General features: G+C 40.2%; 1 protein-coding gene across 4 annotated transcripts in view; it reads right to left on the bottom strand.

The window, feature by feature from the left end:
* Positions 1–17,893, bottom strand: part of ABCC13 (multidrug resistance-associated protein 11) — an 84,426-nt gene that overhangs the window by 25,154 nt on the left and 41,379 nt on the right. For all 4 annotated transcript variants that reach the window (XM_039048025.2, XM_039048026.2, XM_039048029.2 and 1 more), the window contains 6 exons: positions 10,181–10,312; positions 9,932–10,079; positions 9,293–9,576; positions 8,997–9,153; positions 206–381; positions 20–131 (listed from right to left, as the gene is read on the bottom strand). In XM_039048025.2, coding sequence (XP_038903953.1) covers positions 20–131; positions 206–381; positions 8,997–9,153; positions 9,293–9,576; positions 9,932–10,079; positions 10,181–10,312 — 1,009 coding nt within the window. The remainder of the gene's footprint in view (positions 1–19; positions 132–205; positions 382–8,996; positions 9,154–9,292; positions 9,577–9,931; positions 10,080–10,180; positions 10,313–17,893) is intronic.

Here is a 17,893-nt window from a genome sequence, read left to right as displayed (position 1 = left end):
AAATTAATTTGAAAGGCACCTGTACATATGACAGGACTACTGCAATTCCCAACAAACCAACAAAATTTGCCAGGAGGATATTGAGGATGAATGGAAGAGAATCGTCAATGGTATAAAGATCAGAAGACAACCTGCAATAAGAAAAAATTATGCAAGCCATGGGGAGAAGGAAGGAGTTCTATGTTTCTCATTGTCCTCAACTAACCTATTCAGGATTCGCCCACCGGGTGTTTGATAAAAAAACTGGATAGGTGCATGAATAAGCTTATTCAATAATGTGTCATGCACCTTAACTGCAGCTTGTAAGCCACCAAATGCAAATGAGAATGCTCTCAGCAAAGTAAAGAATGAATTTATGATGCAAAAGATGCAGAGAGTAACCTGCAAAAATTTTGAAGGCATCGAAAGGAAAAAAAGATAGGTCAAAGGCACACTTTAATATTAAGAGATTCAAAAAATGAAAATGTCGAGTCAGCAAACTTTCATGCTCTCCTACAATAAGATATTTCCTGAAAACATAGAAATATGACCATACATTCTAATCAACTTATATGTAAGCCGTATGTTTTTTTTCTAAAGGAAACATAAGTTTTCATTGATAGACTGAAAAGAGACTAATGCTAAAAATTACCTTATCCTTGAAGAGAATGTAGAAATGGAGAAAAACAAAAGATGAAGAAGTACAAATGAGATACAAAGAGGAGAAGAGATCAAAATGTAACACACTTAAAACCTAACAAACCAACTCCAGAAATGAAGCCATAGCCAACAGAGGACCAATTAGCAGACGAGATGAGAAGTCCAATAAGACCAAAGAGCGAGGTTGAAACCACGAATCAAACCAACTTCAAAACTGATTGAAACAGATAATCAACTTATATGTAAGCATTATTCTTAACTTCAATGAAAAGTTTGTTTCAAAAGAGAAGTTGCGGAATGCTACTCTGAATTTTTTTAAAAAATGCTCTCCCCTCTCTCCTCCCTTTCTCCCTCCCCCCACGCCCTCCTTTCCGACCACCCCACCGGAGCTCATCATGCCCTCCCTAGCCTTCCTTCCCTCTGACCGCCTCCCTCACCCTTTCCCATCTGCTCACCCTTCGGCCCCTTCCCTCCTCCCGACCTTCTTACGTACCCTGTTTCCAGCCATGGCCTTTAAATCATGCCGCATCTTTGACCACACCTTCATTATGGGGCAAGAAGGATCGGACTTCCTTTTAAAAGACTTAAAGAAAGGACAGTCCATTCTTCTATCCTTAACCTCAACTAACTGGCTATTTGAGAGTTTTCGCAGACTTATATATAGTTCCACCTTTGAATTCTTCTTACTAAAGGAAAGAATTGATCAAAGCTTCATAAGGTTGGCCAAATTTCGGGCAAAGGAGAAATGGTTTGTAGAATGTGTTGTCTGGCCAATCACAGGAGGAAGAAAGAATATCCATGTCCCGTTCGGCAATGAAAAAGCAGTGTGAAAAGATTTTAAGGAAATGATCGAAGGCTGCATCCAAAATTCCAGAGCATCCCTTGATTTCCAGGTTAGTTCTCCTTCACTTTGTCCCTCTCCTATACAGAGGCCGGTCGGTAGTAACAGCCCTGCTCTCCCTTCTTGTGGGAATTCCTCTCTCGAACCTTTAGAAGCCTCTAAACACCTACTCCCCGTAATTTCTCCCCTTTCACCCTCCCCTGCTCCACCCTTGAAGAAACAAAGTAACCACACTTTCTGGATGAAGAAGAATGGTGATGTTTTGCCTGAAAATTTTAGTAATTTATGGATTATTTCAAGATTTATGGCATCAAATGGGTGGAAGGAAATTTCCATAGAGCTAAGTAAGTGTCTAGGCACCAACGTTGTCATCAATCCTCTATTTGCAGACAAGGCTCTCATCAAACTCAGCTAAGGAGACCTCACTGAAAAAGTGCCAATTCAGGGCAAATGGATTAAGTATGGCCCCTTTCATCTTCTTTGGGAAAAATGGAACCCTTTTAGTCATGGAAGGCCCTCAGTAATGCAAGGTTATGGGGGATGGATTGCAATAAACAATCTTCCCCTAGATTATTCGTGTAGAAGCACTTTCGAGGCAATTGGGGCTTATTTTGGTGGACTAACTGTAATTACATCAGAAACTCTTAATCTTATCAACTGTTTAGAAGCTAAAATTCAAGTCAGGAAAAATTTATGTGGATTCATGCCAGCCACCATTGAAATTAAGGATGAAATTCGTGGAAGTTTTTACTTAAATTTTGGTGATATTACTTGTTGTCATCCGCCTTCAAAACTACCTTCTAAAGTTCTATTTAAAGACTTCTCCAACCCAATAGATTTAGTTCGATTACAAGAAGTCCTGAAGGATGAAGATGTCAGTTCCCAAATTGATTTAATTGATTTATCCAATTGGTCTTTCCTATTGTCAACCAAGTCCAAGCCTAAGTTCTCAAGAAGTCCAAGAGCAAGAGCAGAAAAGAAGAAAGAGTTCCACAAGCCACAGACTTCGAATTTCAATAGGGGAGAAGCAAGTCACCACCTTCGAGGTTAGTCTGTAATAATTCAGAATTTCAAAAGTCATTGTCAAAAGAGGAGTTAAATCGCCCTTTAAGCCCTGACGAGGGAAATCTGTTAAGATTGGTTGGAAGTTGAAAAGCCACCCCCCGCCTTGCAGCCGCAGTCCTCCGAGAGGATTTTTTTTAAACTAAAGGAAGTCGAAAAGTCTTCTGACTTAAATGCATCACCAGCTAAGACACCTAGTGTAAATGCTAAGGCCCTTCGTGTTCCACGGCCCGGCTTCTGCCATTAAGAAGAAAGAAAAGGGATTGCCAACCGACCTCTCCCTTTTTGAATCTGAAAAGTCACTCGCGCCAAAAAGAAAAAAGAAAGCAAAGTTATTTCTCCCTTCAACCTCTTCCTCTTTTGAGCATGCCTTAACCAAGTCCGAAACCCAAACGACCCTCAAGCCCTCTTCTTCCCCCGTCCCCTGCCTCAACACATCTCCCCTACCCCTCCCTGCTTTACCAGATCACCCGATTTCTCTGCCATTACTACCCTCAAGCAGCCATAACTCCCCCTCTTACCTTGCCCCCCGTCCTAACAGAGCAGCCTTTTCTTTTTTGCCTCTGCATCCCACAAGCCTCCTCCTCCCTTTAGCACTAAACCACCCCATAAACCCTGCAAAGCAAACCATAAGCGGCTGCATAGAACACGCCACCCCTCTTGCCTCTTCAAGACTTTTCCCAAGCATTTTATCAGAAGAAAGTATCTGAAGGAACACTCCAAAAGCCTCGGCTTCACCCTCAAATTAGTGTCCGGTCAGCTCCAAGAAGCCAGGAATCCTTCATTTCCAGAACAGCCTCTTTTTACCAGGTCAGAAAATCAAATTTCTCTCCTCCCATCCAACCCGGCGAGGCCATTCCTGAAAGGAACTCCCAATTTTCCCCCAGAAGCTCCAGCAATTATAGAGAAGGATTGCCCTCTTGATTCCTCTTTCAGTATTAGTATTGAGGAAAATGATTGGTTCAACAATTCAGGAGATCAAGAAGAGCCAAAAACAGAAGCACCCTTGCTTGTTAACCTAAATACTCTGTTTCAAACAGAGGATCCCAGCACATCTACTGAGCATAGTCACTGATTGCAACCTAATAATGGACTGAACTTCGGTTGGCACTGAACCCTGTTTTTGAAAAAGATGAAGATAGTATCCTGGAATACAAGAGGCCTCAAAGAAAGTAATAAAAGGTTGGCCCTTAAACGATTCTTAAAGAAAATTAACCCCTCAATAGTGTTAATTCAAGAATCTAAAAAAGAAAATATTGATGCAAGTTTTATTAAATCTATATGGAGTTTCAAAGATGTTGGATGGGAATTTGTTGAATCTTTTGGTGTTTCTAGCGGGTTGTTGACAATGTGGGACACAAATTCGATTTCGGTATTAGAAACCCTCAAAGGTGGTTACTCCCTTTCAATAAAATGCACCACTATTTGTAAAAAAACTTGTTGGGTCACTAATGTATATGGGCCAACCGATTACAAAGAAAGAAAATTTGTGTGGGAAGAACTACTTTCCTTGGTAGCTTATTGTGAAGAGGCATGGTGCATGGGTGGTGATTTTAATATCACAAGATGGGCACAAGAGAGATTTCCCTTGGGTCGAAGTACTAGAGGTATGAGAAAATTTAATAAGTTCATTGAGCAAGCAAAACTCATGGAAATCCGATTGAGTAATGGGAACTTTACTTGGTCAAGGGAAGGTATCGCTGTTTCAAGATCCTTACTAGACCGTTTTTTCATATCAAAAGAATGGGATGAGTTATTTGAAAATTCTAGAACCAATAGACAAGCCCGAATTTTTTCAGATCACTACCCAACTTTACTAGAAGCCGGTTCTTTCAGTTGGGGTCCCTCACCTTTCAGGTTTTGCAATAGCTGGTTACTCAACAAAGATTGCATCCAAATTATAGAGAAAGCATGGTTTGACAGTAAAGTGCATGGATGGGCTGGATTTGTACTAAATCAGAAGCTGAAAGAAGTGAAAACAGCAGTAAAAAAGTGGCATCACAGCAATAAGGAAGAACTAAAACAGAAAGAGGAGAGGCTGCTAGCAGAAATAGAAAAATGGGACACTCTTGTCGAGATTTCCCCCCTTTCAAGCAATGACTATGCAGTTTGGTCTTCATCAAAATCAGAACTCATGGCCTTATATAGGCTTGAAGAAATCAACCTATTGCAGAAAAGTAAGTTAAATTGGCTCAAGCAGGGAGATGAGAATACAAGCTTTTTCCACAGATTCTTAGTAGCAAAAAAGAGGAAAAACTTTATAAATGAGTTAGTTGATGAGCAAAGAGTGCCAACAAAGTCAAGTGCAGAAATTGAAAGCCTAATAATCAATTATTACAAGTCTTTTTCTAAAATCTCCAGGGCAGAGGCATCTTCCATTAAACTTAGACTGGCTTTGTGTGAATTTGAATCAGAATCTCCTCTTGCAAAATAATTTTTCAGCCACAGAAATCTTCCCAGCCATAAAAACCCTTGGCAAAAGCAAAGCCCCAGGCCCCGATGGCTTCACTTCAAAATTCTTGCTGAAATTTTGGTCTATTCTAAAGTCAAGCTTCCAAGATACCTTTAATGACTTCTATAAGAATGGTAAGATCAATGCTTGCATAAAGGAGAACTTCATATACTTGATTCAAAAGAATAAAGTAGCAATCAAGGTCAGTGATTACAGACCCATTAGCTTAACCTCCTTAATATACAAAGTCATTGCTAAGGTGCTAGCTGAGAGATTGAAAGGGATTATGCCCAGCATTATTGCTCCCTCCCAATGTGCATTCATAGAAGGAAGACAAATTTTGGATCCCATCCTTATAGCCAATGAAGCTGTTGAAGAGTATAGAGCAAAAAAAAAGGGATGGATCCTTAAACTTGATATGGAGAAAGCATTTGACCAAGTTGATTGGGATTTTCTAGAAAAAGTGCTACGGTCCAAGAATTTCAATCAGAAATGGATAGAATGAATCATGGGATGTGTCAAAAACTCACTTTACTCGATCTTCATTAATAAGAGACCAAGAGGAAGAGTGGTTGCTTCAATAGGGCTAAGGCAAGGCGATCCTCTCTCCCCTTTCCTTTATCTTCTAGTCAGCGAAGTATTGAGTGCTTTAATTTCCAGACTCAACCAATCTGGCATTATTGAAGGTTTTATAGTAGGTAAAGAGCAAGTTCAAGTCTCCATACTCCAATTCACGGATGATACCTTACTGTTTTGCAAATATGACAGCTTTATGCTTTTAAAGCTTAAAAATACAGTGGAGCTTTTTGAATGGTGTTCAGGGCAGAAGGTAAATTGGGATAAATCAGCCCTATATGGCATTAATGTGGATGACAGTGACCTATTTAATACAGCAGCATCTTTGAATTGTTCGGCTGACCATCTTCCTTTTTATTACCTAGGGTTGCCTCTAGGGGGTTACCCGAAAAGAGCCTCCTTTTGGCAGTCGATCCTAGACAAAGTACAAGCTAAACTTGACAAATGGAAGAGATTTAATCTATCTAGGGGAGGAAGAGCCACTCTATGCACTTCAGTCCTCTCAAACCTTCCAATTCATTACTTGGCCATCTTCCTCATGCCTGAAAAAGTAGTATCTAAAATGGAAAGGATAATACGAAGCTTCTTTTGGGAGGCAACAAGGGCAGCAAGCAAAATCACTTGGTTAAATGGGAATTGGTTCAAAAACCTATAGCTGGTGGCCTAGGCCTTGGTGGTTTCAAATCTATGAATATTGCACTCCTTGCTAAATGGGGTTGAAGATTTTTCAATGAGGAAAACTCTCTTTGAGGAAAAGTTATTAGAAGTATTCATGGTAAAGATGCATTTGATTGGCATACAGCAGGAAAAGGTGGTAGAAGCTTGAAAAGTTCATGGATTAGCATCTCAAAGACTTGGCTTGAGGTAGAATCTTTGGCCACATTCAAACTTGGTAATGGCAGCCGAATTGCTTTCTGGTTAGACACCTGGGAAGGATCTTCCCCCTTTCATCACCCTTTACCCAAGCTTATTCGGAATCACCATGCTTCCCAATGGTTCAGTTGCCGATCATTGGGACAATAACATAGCTTCTTGGTCCATCACCTTCCGAAGGTTGCTCAAAGATGAAGAAGTGTTGGCTTTCCAAGACTTATTGGAGAAAATTGTAAGTAGAAGTCCTTCTCACTCTTTTGATAAAAGAGTGTGGTCCATCTCAACCACTGACCTCTACACCGTTAAATCCCTTAAAGTACACCTAACATCATTCTCCCCTTTGGAAAAGTCCCTCTTCTCGGCTATTTGGAAAACAAAGAGTCCAAGAAGAGTCAACATTCTCATTTGGATTATGCTTTTCGGTCAGCTGAATGTAGTTGAAGTTCTTCAAATAAAACAACCAGCATCCTCCCTTTCTCCCTCAGCTTGCCCGTTCTGTCTCCAACATAGTGAGGACTCCCTTCACCTCTTCTTTACATGCTCTTATTCAGATTGGTGTTGGCAGAAACTGCTGTGTTTTTTCAACTTTTCTTGGATCTTGTGCAATGATTTCAAAAGTAATGTGTTACAACTCCTAGCCGGCCCTATTCTCCACAATTCCACCCATCTGCTATGGTATAATGCAATAAAAGCCCTCTTGATAGACCTTTAGTTTGAAGCTACTAGATGCCAAGACCGATTTGAAGCCACCCGCCGTCAAGCCTCCTCTTGGTGCATCATCTCCAATCCCTTCCTTGTCTATAGTCTTTCAGATTTCAACCTCAACTGGGGGGGCCTTCATCCCCCCCCCCATTGAACTTTTTATTTATTTCCATACGTTTTAGGCCACTGTTTTGGCTTCGTTTTTAGATTTTTATTTTCGATTGTACTGCGATTATTGTTCCCTCATCTTGTATTCTTGTTATTGTCTCACTCAGTTATGTGTTTGAATTGGAAGTGATGAGGGTGCTAAGGGAGTGTCAACCTAGTCGAGACATCCGAGTGCACCTCCTGATCCTTTTAGAAGCACTTGTATTTCCGTTTTGCTCATTGTATAACTCTCTTGTACTTTGAGCATTAGCTCTTCTCTTTATATTAATATAATGAACCGTTTCCTTTTCCAAAAAAAAATGAAAAGTTTGTTTCCTGTTTTTTTTTTAAAAAATAATAATAGTAATCAACCTTAACAAACTAACAACTATTTGAACCAACCATTAGTTGAAGGGTATAACAGTCCCTAAAACTAAATAACTGATTGTGCTGGTTGGTTTAGTAACATAAAAGCCCGAGTAGCTAATCAGATAGACTCAAGGAGCGTTTACCTACCCGTTTGGGAATTGGCTAGAATGGTAATCATATAATCTTTGGTGGTGTTTATCAAGGTGTAATGGGAATGAGTTCAATTGTAATAAAAAACACATTGGTGGTGTTTACTTTCATATGTAAAGGGAAAAAAATTGAATGATTACCATAATGACCTTTTATATTTCTAAATAATTTTGTTAATCTAATTCAAATTTAAATTTAGTTGTAGATTTACTCTTTTAAAATAATCTTAATATGTTTATTTTTAACAAACAGATTTTAGATAATTATATATATTTCTTTGAACAAAAAACAAAATTTTAATCTTATAAAATTTGTATAATGAATATTATATTCTATTTGATTGGTTTAAAAAATAACAATAATTTCGCTCTGTAATCTTGAACCAAGACGAGAAGTTCTAATAACCTATGGTTTCAATAAAAGTGTATCTGGATTTGGTGGCCAGAACACTCCACTCCACCACAGAGCTCTTCTTCCTCTAAGGTATGTTTAGTTTTTTTTTTCCTTTAATTTTATTTGTGGAATTCCAAGTGTAATTTGGTGGGGATAGTTTGGAAAACAGAGAAGGAGAGGAAAAGGGAAAGCCAGAGTAAGAGAGAGAGAGAGAAAAGCCCGAACGAGAGGAAGAGGGACAAGCTAGTACAAGAGGAAGAGGGAAAAGCCAGAACAAGAGGAAAAGGGCTAGAAAACCAGAACAGGAGGAAGAGAGAAAAGCCAGAGCAAGAGGAAGAGGGAGGAGGGAGGGGAAGCCAATTAAAGAGAACAATAATAATTATGAGAGAGAAAGGGGCAAATCGTGTAAGGGGAACACAGGAAATAAGGTGGGTCCCACTTAATCAAGTAATTGTAATCAAAGTACCACCTATTTTTGGGAAATTGGATTATTGAGTTTGGCGTAATAAAAAATGGTGGGACCCACAATTAATTCCCACCACAGATTCTGGTAAAACATTATCAATCGCAATGAGGTGGGTCCCCCAAATATGGATTCTCATTCCCTGATTACGTTTACAGGAACGTTAACACACCCTTATACCAATCGTGGTAGCAATTACAGCTTGAGATTTCTCCAATTTCAGTAATTAACAACTATTAGAATATTATCTGATCAAATCAAAATATATAATCTATGCCAACCACATAAGGTGATGTACGAGCAATAATGGAGAAATATAAGTGGATTACTAGGTAAGAGGTTGTTGAACTGTCCATCTGACTTCGTCCCGTAGTATCAACCCAAAAAGAAAGCCAAAGATCATTCCCATTGCGTGAAGCTTGCATTAAAAATGCAGAAATGCATATAATGATTGCAATGAACCAACCACAAAATGCTGCATAGTTCCTGGAATTGTTGCCACCAAATATTTCAAAAACTGAGTATTGACAATAATTAATTAATTATTAATAAAAAAGTTATCCTAAAAAACAACTTTCAGAATTGCTCACTGTTCACTGAAGTTGAATATGCTGTCATTGCTTACTTGTATACACTGAGTTGAACTCTGCCCTCTTTCCGCATCTCATCATCAACAGTCTCCGTTACACCATTTGGAGCATTCGTGTCCTCTTTCTCATCAAGGAAATATTTATGAGTTTCAGTTCTCTCAATTACTTGGCAGCCTTGCCCTTGAATACATTTGGCAGTATCAAGTTCATTCGACAGGGTAAATGCAACATAAGATGAACCCGACAAGTTGGCTGGATTTCCAATCCACTTTACCTTCCCTCTATCCATTACAATGACCATATCAGCAGAATATATTGCCTGTGGAAGATGGGAAAAAAGATCTTGATGTAATCTAGAAAGTAGATTTAGTGCGTGTTGATGTGCAATCCTGAGAATGTCTTGCGTTCTAGACATTCCAAATTAAAATTTTCAAATAGTTGTAGCAAACTTTTATAATGAAATTATACGACCTTTGTGGTTTTATGCCAGCAACACAATTGAAATTAAAACATGCCTCCAATAAGAATAATTCCTCCTGTGAGAAGTCACTAAAACATGCCTCTTTAAATTTTTATAAAGAAAGAAATAAGTATTTCACTTATCGCTTATCCTTATTCAAAATGAATTATATGAGCTGATTTTCAAGTAAACAGTGAACAATTAAGGGAACAACCTGATGATTATGGGTACTAAGTATGCGCGTTCTTTTCTGTGCCAAAGGACCCAAAATGGCATTACGCAATATCCAATCTGCAACTTGTGCATCTACAGCACTAAGAACATCATCGAGCATAAGAATATCCAATCCATGATAAAGAGCCCTGTGAGTTGCAAAGGTGTAAATGATGTTTTATAATAATAAAAAAAGAAGTCACTTTATTACAGATAAACTTTAAATTGGAGCAAACAAAGACGCCATAACCTTGCCAAGGCTAATCGAGCTCTCTGACCCCCAGATAAATTGACCCCTCTTTCTCCAATATGAGCCATGTCCCCTCCAGGCATTAATGAAATATCATCATCTAGAGCACATGCCCATAAAGTATGCCAGTATCTGCTCAAATTGAGTTCAACAAGTTTATGAATCAAAAGCTTAGAGATATATTTTTCTTCTAAGAAACTATTTCATTGATTGAATAAATAACCAAAGATATACAAAATATCCCATTCAAAGGGAATAATGTTTCCAATTTTCTATCAGAAAAGAAACACTATGACTTTTAATTGCCTGTAAGTTTTTACACCAAGAAAAAGCATTGAATATGGCTGTCTAGGATATCCTTTGTGTTCTTGGCCTTGTCCTGGAGGATTCTTTCCCATAACTTCCACCAAACTGCTGAAGAAATGCTAATTCATAAATGTTCCCTGGAGGCTGTGAAGGGGTGGATTAATGAAATCGATAAGCAGCATACGAAGCCAGCTCTGTGTTGTATCATTAGAGGAACCATGGACCAATAGAAGGCTGTAAATAATTCTGACTAATATTAATGGCGATGGGGCACTTTGATTGGTGGATTCATTATTTTTTTGCAAAGGCAGCACCATGAGGGTGATAAATTGATCCAGAGGCAGGGACCAGGGGTAACATTTCTGTAATCTGTCAACGGTGTTGACTGTTGAGGCATGTTTTAGAGACTTCCCACAGGAGGAATTTGATTCTTCTGGGGCAGGGGCATTTCCAGATCTTCTTGTATAAATATTTGGTAGTAGTGAGGGTAATAGAAGTGAGATGAGTGTATAATGACAGCGGAAAAAATGCCACTACAGTCAATCTTCCATGCCCATGTGTCACGCTGGTTAGATAACCCAATATTAGGAATGAGGTGAGAGAAAGCAGCCCACTCTGCAATCTCATCATCTTTGAGATGTTTTCTAAAATATAAGTTCCATGAGCAATGTTCCAACCATAGATGACTCTTATCACTTTATGGCCAGCAATATCAAAAAGTTGAGGAAAGTTTTGTTTGAGGGGGCCATCACCGAACCAATTGTCAAGCCAGAAGGCAGTGGATGTGCCATTGCCAATGATGCACTAGTAAGATCTTTCTGTTTCAAAATGAAACTCCAGGGGCTTTTGGAAGATGATTCACTATAATCAGATGCCTTTAAATGAAAATGGTGGGAGCCATATTTAGCTTCGATAAGTTTCCTCCAAAGGGCATCTCTTTCCTGATAAAACCACCAAAGCCATTTAGTAAGGAGTGCCCTGTTCCGTTGCCTGATGTCAATGATTATAAGTCCCCATTCCTCCAAAGGTTGTTTAAGGACATCCCATTTTAGGAGATGGGAAGTCTTGTGATAGATTTGGATTATATATTTACTATTTAAGGCCAAAATGCCAAGCTGAGGCTCCCGGCTCCCTTCCTTACAAACTCTCTGAGCTACACTCGATACAATGCAAAATGATGACTTAGAATATACCCTCCCCAGTCCTCTAAATAGCCTCCCTTGCTAACTACCCAAATCTTTCCCCTCGGACCCACAACATTCTGTCACATCCCCCCACAACAAACTATATTCCATTCACTATTCACATTTTGTTTTCGCCTCCTTTCTTTCTTTTCCTCATATACCTCTTAATAACCAGGGGCCTATCACTGCCCGCCCCCAGAAAACCACCTTGTCCTCAAGGTGGAAGTTTGGGAATTGTTTGATAATGTGCAATCCATTTTCCCATGTGGCATCCTCAGTAGACATCCTTTCCCCCTAAATCAGCACCTCAAAATCAGTAGGTGAAACCATAGTGGCTCCAATTTTGTGAATGGTCCCGATACCATAACCGGCTGTATGGGCGGTGATCCACTCTGCCAGTGAAGATGCTGTGATCCTTGGTAAAACGGAGCCCTTATGTAGTTGGCATACATGGAAGACTAGGTGGATATTGACGTTGGACGGCAGATCAAGTTTATAGGCCACGGGACCTACTTGTTCAATACTTTGGAAGGAACCAATAAATCGAGGTGCCAACTTTGGGTGCTTATGAATGAACAACGTGCTCTGCCTATACGGCTAAAGCTTGATATACACCTAGTCTGTAGTCGTGAACTCCACCCCTCCCCGTTTGGCATCTGCTAGAGATTTCATCCTCTGTCGTGTCCGTTTCAATGTGGCTGTCAAATCTTCAAGCATTTCATCACGATCCTTTAGAAGAACATCTACTGCCCCTACCATGGCCAAGCCTGCTTCATAAGACACCAATGGTGGGACCGGTCTACCATAAACTACTTCGTAGGGAGTCTTCTTCAAAGAGGTGCAATAGAATGAAATGAGCATATTTCGACAATCTGTCTACCACTACTAATATTGAGTTGTATCCCTCTGACTTAGGCAAACCATCAATGAAATCCATTGATGTGTCATCCCATATCAATTCCGACACGGGCAGCGGTTGTAGTAACTCTGCGGGGGCCAAGGACAGGTACTTTGCTTGTTGGCTAACTGAACAGTCTCCTACAAATGCACGCACAGTGGCCTTCATCCCCATCCAAAAGAACTCTTTTTTGATGCACTAGTACATCTTCACCACCCCATTATGTCCTCCTACCGGGTTATTGTGAAACTCTCGAAGCAATAGAGGTATTGTGGAAGATGTAGAAGGTAATACGATCCTCTGCTTGTATAATAATAAATCCCCCCGTAAAGAGTACTCGACTGGGACTTGTCCACCCTCGAGAATAGCTTGGTGGATTTGCTTCAACTCCTCATTCTGATCGATCTGGGTCACAAACACCTTAGTGCTAATGCCGGTTACATAACTTAAAGCGGTCAATTTTGCTACTACGGGGATTCGAGATAGTGCATCTGCAACGGTATTCTCCAATCCCTTCTTGTATTCGATTAAGAAGTCATATCCTATCAATTTAGCCACCATTACTGATAGTCCCTGACTATGATTCGTTGTCCTAAGAGAAATTTAAGGCTTTTTTGATGCGTTTGCATTGTGAACTCTCCCTAGCGGGCACAGTTGCCATTTCTGTATAACTAGGACAATGGCGATCAATTCTCGCTCATAAACAACCTTTAACCGGTGAGTGCGAGGCAAAGCGTAGCTAAACAAAGCTAAAGGGCACCCCTGCTGAATTAATACTGCACCAACCCCAATCCCAAAAGCATCTGTTTCTACCACGAACAGCTTATTGAAGTCCGGTAAGGCAAGATCGAAATCTCTATCATTACTCTTTCTAAAGTGTTGAATGCGAATTGAGCTTCATTATTCCACCAGAAACTTTCTTTCTTTAACAACTGAGTCAAGGGAAAAGTAATCAATCCATAATCTGCTACAAATTTGCGATAATAACTTGTTAGCCTAAGGAACCCTCTTAATTGTTTAACAATTGTTGGTACGAGCCACTGTATCATTGCTTCAATTTTGGACGGATCCACCGCAACCCTTTCAGCAGAGATTAAATGTCCCACATCTTCTATCGTGGACGCTACAAAAGTACACTTCTTGACATTGGCCACTAATTGATTGTCTGTTAATAGCTGCAGCACGGTGGTTAAGTGGTCAACATGCACTTGAACGGACGAACTATAAACCAAAATGTCATTGAAGAACACCAAAACAAATTTACACAAGTAAGGCCATAAGATATCATTCATTACCAATTGAAATGTTGATGGGGCATTCCGTAGGCTGAACGGCATAACCAGAAATTCCTAATATCGTTTAATGAACAACCCTTGGAGTTACTCGAATCTAGTGATAGCCGAACTTAAGGTCAATCTTTGAAAACACGGTAGCACCTGATAGTTCATCAAATAGTTCATCAACAATAGGAATTGGGAAGTTATCTGGGACTGTGGCTTGGTTAAGGGCTCAATAATCAATACAAAACCTCCAACTTCCATATTTCTTTTTGACTAAAAGAACAGGGTTAGAAAAAGGACGGGTGCTAGGTTGAATTATCCTGGCTGTCAACATTTCATGCACTAAGCCCTCAATCTCATCTTTTTGAAATTGTGGATGGCGATATGGACAAACATACACAGACTGATAGTTTGTAGAAATACAAGCTATTGTAGCCTTTTACTTAGAATTATGAGGGCTAACAAGCAGAATATGTGTTAATAATACCAATAATTCATATAGAAAAGTGAGCTTGCGTCGACCAGCACCAAAAATCCTCACTAACCCTATATCATGCGTTATTCCACATCGAAGTGTCTATTTTCGCAGATATTGCAGGAATTGACTGCAAGCATCGAGCTCAGACCGCCGCAAGAGTAACCGCATGCAAAGGTTCATAAAGACTAGTTCGCCGCATGGAATGTTGCATCCACAAAGTGACAATCGTAATGGAAGATTGATAGCCAAGTAGGTGGAATGCGTTGACACTTCAAGAGAAACAAGTTTGAACGCATACCTTGAGAGTATCAACAAGATAAGATGATGTTGACATTGCCCATACTGCGACAAAGGTATTAGTGAGTCAGAATGCAATCATCAATGTTGTCGGCATTTGAACTCTATAAATAGTACCTTGGATCTTCACTTCAAATCATCTGAGTTTCTGCCTTAAGGCAGATCCTTGTAATCACAGATAAAAGCATGAGCAGACACTCTTTGAGGATTCTTCACCTCCACAGCCCATTCCGAGTGACGACCGGAGTTTTGTCGGATATAGAGCTCGAGAGAGACTACTCCACCATCCATCCATGGCGCCACCAGCAGCCTTGACGCATTTCGAATGAAAAGCAAGAGATTGTTTTCATCTAGCCTTCCATTTCTCCTTTTATCTTTGTATTGTATTATATTTTGGCTTAAGACATTAATACAATTTGTAATCAATGCATATCTTAGTTCCTTCAACACCATCTTCATCATCTTCTTCTTCTTTATCATCATCTACATTCATCATTTAGTTAAGCATCAAAGACAGTCGCATACTCAATCGTGCAGCCTAGAGATAGGACGCATGTAGCAACCCACCGAGAGGTGTACGTTGCACGAGTACAGTGAATTAATCTTCTTCGCTTGGTGTGAGCCTGTAGCAACGCTTGTCTATGAGTTGTTGCAATGCTTGTCTATGAGCTGACTAGCCACAACTAACTGCCCGAGAAGGTAAGTAGTGGAACACACTAAAGCAAAGTACGCCTTGTTCCTAGAGATAGGCACGATCTTATGCTTGACGCAACCATGCATTATAGAGATATAGGCATGCGGCTGGTGACCGAGAGGTGTGCAATGCATTAGTGTAGCAAGCTGGGATTACTCGAGCGGCCTAACATAATGAACATTATTATGTGTTAACAGTTGCTGCATCTCTACCAATTCTCATAGTTAAACTTCCATTGCTCAATTTGTTTAGTTAGGAGTATGAGTAGTACATAATCCTTTAACTTCTGTCTTTTTACTTTTATTCATCGCCTCAAACGCATTACTTCACAAACACTATTTAACTACAAATCCCTGTGTTCGACCTCGGATCATCCCGAAAAACTTGCGTTCTCATTATACTTGGCGAGAAATCAAGAAAACTTATGATAGAAACGCATGGTCATTGCATACGAGCTTAATGCATATTTCATATTTTCTAGTCCGACGCATGACCGTCGACACATGGAGATTAACGCATAACATAAGACAAGCATATTTATTTTCCTCTCCCTTTTTCGAACCAACAACCTTCCCCTAGTTTCAGCTCAATTGCGTGATCATGATGCCTTATCAGTGGCAATCCTTCAATTGGTTGAAACACCGACTGGAACCATTGTAAAACGGCCTGGGTGTATATTAGCACACACATGACTTCTCATGCTCTATTCTTCCTCCACTTGGTCTTCCACAATGTTCAACTCAAGTAATATTCCCAGCCCCTCCTCCTTCATGCATTTCATCATGAATTTAAGCTCTGTGACTTCACTAAGCTTCTGTCCCCTTTAAGTTGGACCCTCCATTCACCAATTTGAAATTGCGTCTCCGAGGTACCCTAATCACATTCAACTCGCTCCAGTGTCATCAACCATTGAACCCCTAAAACAACATCAGCACTACCCAATGACAAAAAAAAAAAAAAAAAAAAAATCATTAATAACAGTCAAATTAGAGAGGTTAAGAATCACACTTTTGCAGATACCAGTCGTTCGAACGGACTTCCCCATTTCCGACATGATTCCATAGCTCAACATCAAAGATCGAGACAAATTGAGTGCATTTACCAGCTCGTCATCAATAAAATTTGGGATGCTCCGCTGTCAATTAGTACGACTACGTTTCTCTCCCCTACCATGCCCATTAATTTCACCATTTTGGGAGAATCCAACCCTGCCAACAAATTGAGGGACAATTCAGCTGATTCCAATTCCGTTGGGTCTATAACTAGTGTTTCTAGTGTAGCCGAAGGTACTTCCACTGGTATGGTTGTTTCCTCGTTTCCCCTTCTTCTTCGTTGTGATGGACCAACACGTTTAACTCTTTCTTTCTACACCGATGGCCTGCACTATATTTCTCATCGTAGCGATAACATGGCCTCTTATCTCTCCGACTTTGCATTTCTTTGTCTGATAATCGCCAGAATGACCCAACTGTGAACAATTTTACGCTCAGGTCGCGTAGGGTCACCATATTTGATGAAGCAGCTGAGCTTCGAGTAGGTTTAAGAGAAATGGTCCAAACTATTATTAGGCTATGAGTTGTCTGGGTTGAGTTTGAACTTGACTCGATTGATTTGGTGACCGCGCTTGGGTTGCCTCTCCCCCATTTCTTTTTTCAGGCCTCCTCTGTATCTTCAATCAATTGGGCCATCCTCATTTCCCACCAACTTGAACATCCTCATTTCAATTTGGATATCCTCTTTAAGCCCACTTACAAATTTTCTTTCCAAAGTTGCATCAATTAGGTCTTTCAAGGGCCCAGATAATTGTTTAAACCTTCATCGATAAGCTCACACCGTCCTTTCTTGCTTTAGGTTAAGGAGCTACACGCGCCGGTCTTCCTCTTTTGCCGACAAAAAACGAAACAATAATTGCTCCTTAAATTTCGCCCACGTATCCATCGGCATACGTTCTTCCTCCCATTGGTGTCGTTCTAGCGTTTCCCCCTCCAGGCACAGCACCGCTGCATCCAGCTTATCCTTCTCCCTCAGGCGATTAACCACAAAATACCGTTCCACTCTCTAGAATCATCCAAGCGGATCGTCTCCCAACTTCCCTTTGAAAATTGGTATCTCAAGTTTCCTCAATCATATATCAAAAAAAGGTACCTCTCTTTTTTCCTTTTCAGATGTATCTCCCATTCGTTCTCCTTCCTTAACCACCGGTTGTTTGCCTTTATCAGTCACGGTTCATTCGAACAACATTGGTCTTCCTTCCTCATCTAATGTACCCCCTCTCCTCAACCATGACTCGAGTGCTAATAGCATCTTCTGCTCCATAGTCTCCCTCATCGCTTCAAATCGTGCTACCATCGAATTTTTCGTCAATTGTTGCATTTTTGCAAATCGTTGGTCTATTCAAGCTTCCATACCCACTTGCAGCAAAGTAATTTATTCTTCAATTGCCGACATTCGAGCCTCCATCTTCTTTACCATCCCTCGAGGAGCGACGACTCTGATACCAGAATGATAGATCTCGGATTATATATTTACTATTTAGGCCAAAATGCCAAGGAAACCAAGGCTCCCTCCTTTACAAA

The sequence above is a fragment of the Benincasa hispida genome, chromosome 11 (genome assembly GCF_027475165.1).
Source record: "Benincasa hispida cultivar pf3 chromosome 11, pf3_genome.v1.1, whole genome shotgun sequence".
NCBI classification, from domain to species: Eukaryota; Viridiplantae; Streptophyta; class Magnoliopsida; order Cucurbitales; family Cucurbitaceae; genus Benincasa; species Benincasa hispida.
The sequence above is the reverse complement of the archived record's forward strand: the minus strand, read 5'-3'. Positions and strand labels throughout refer to the sequence as shown.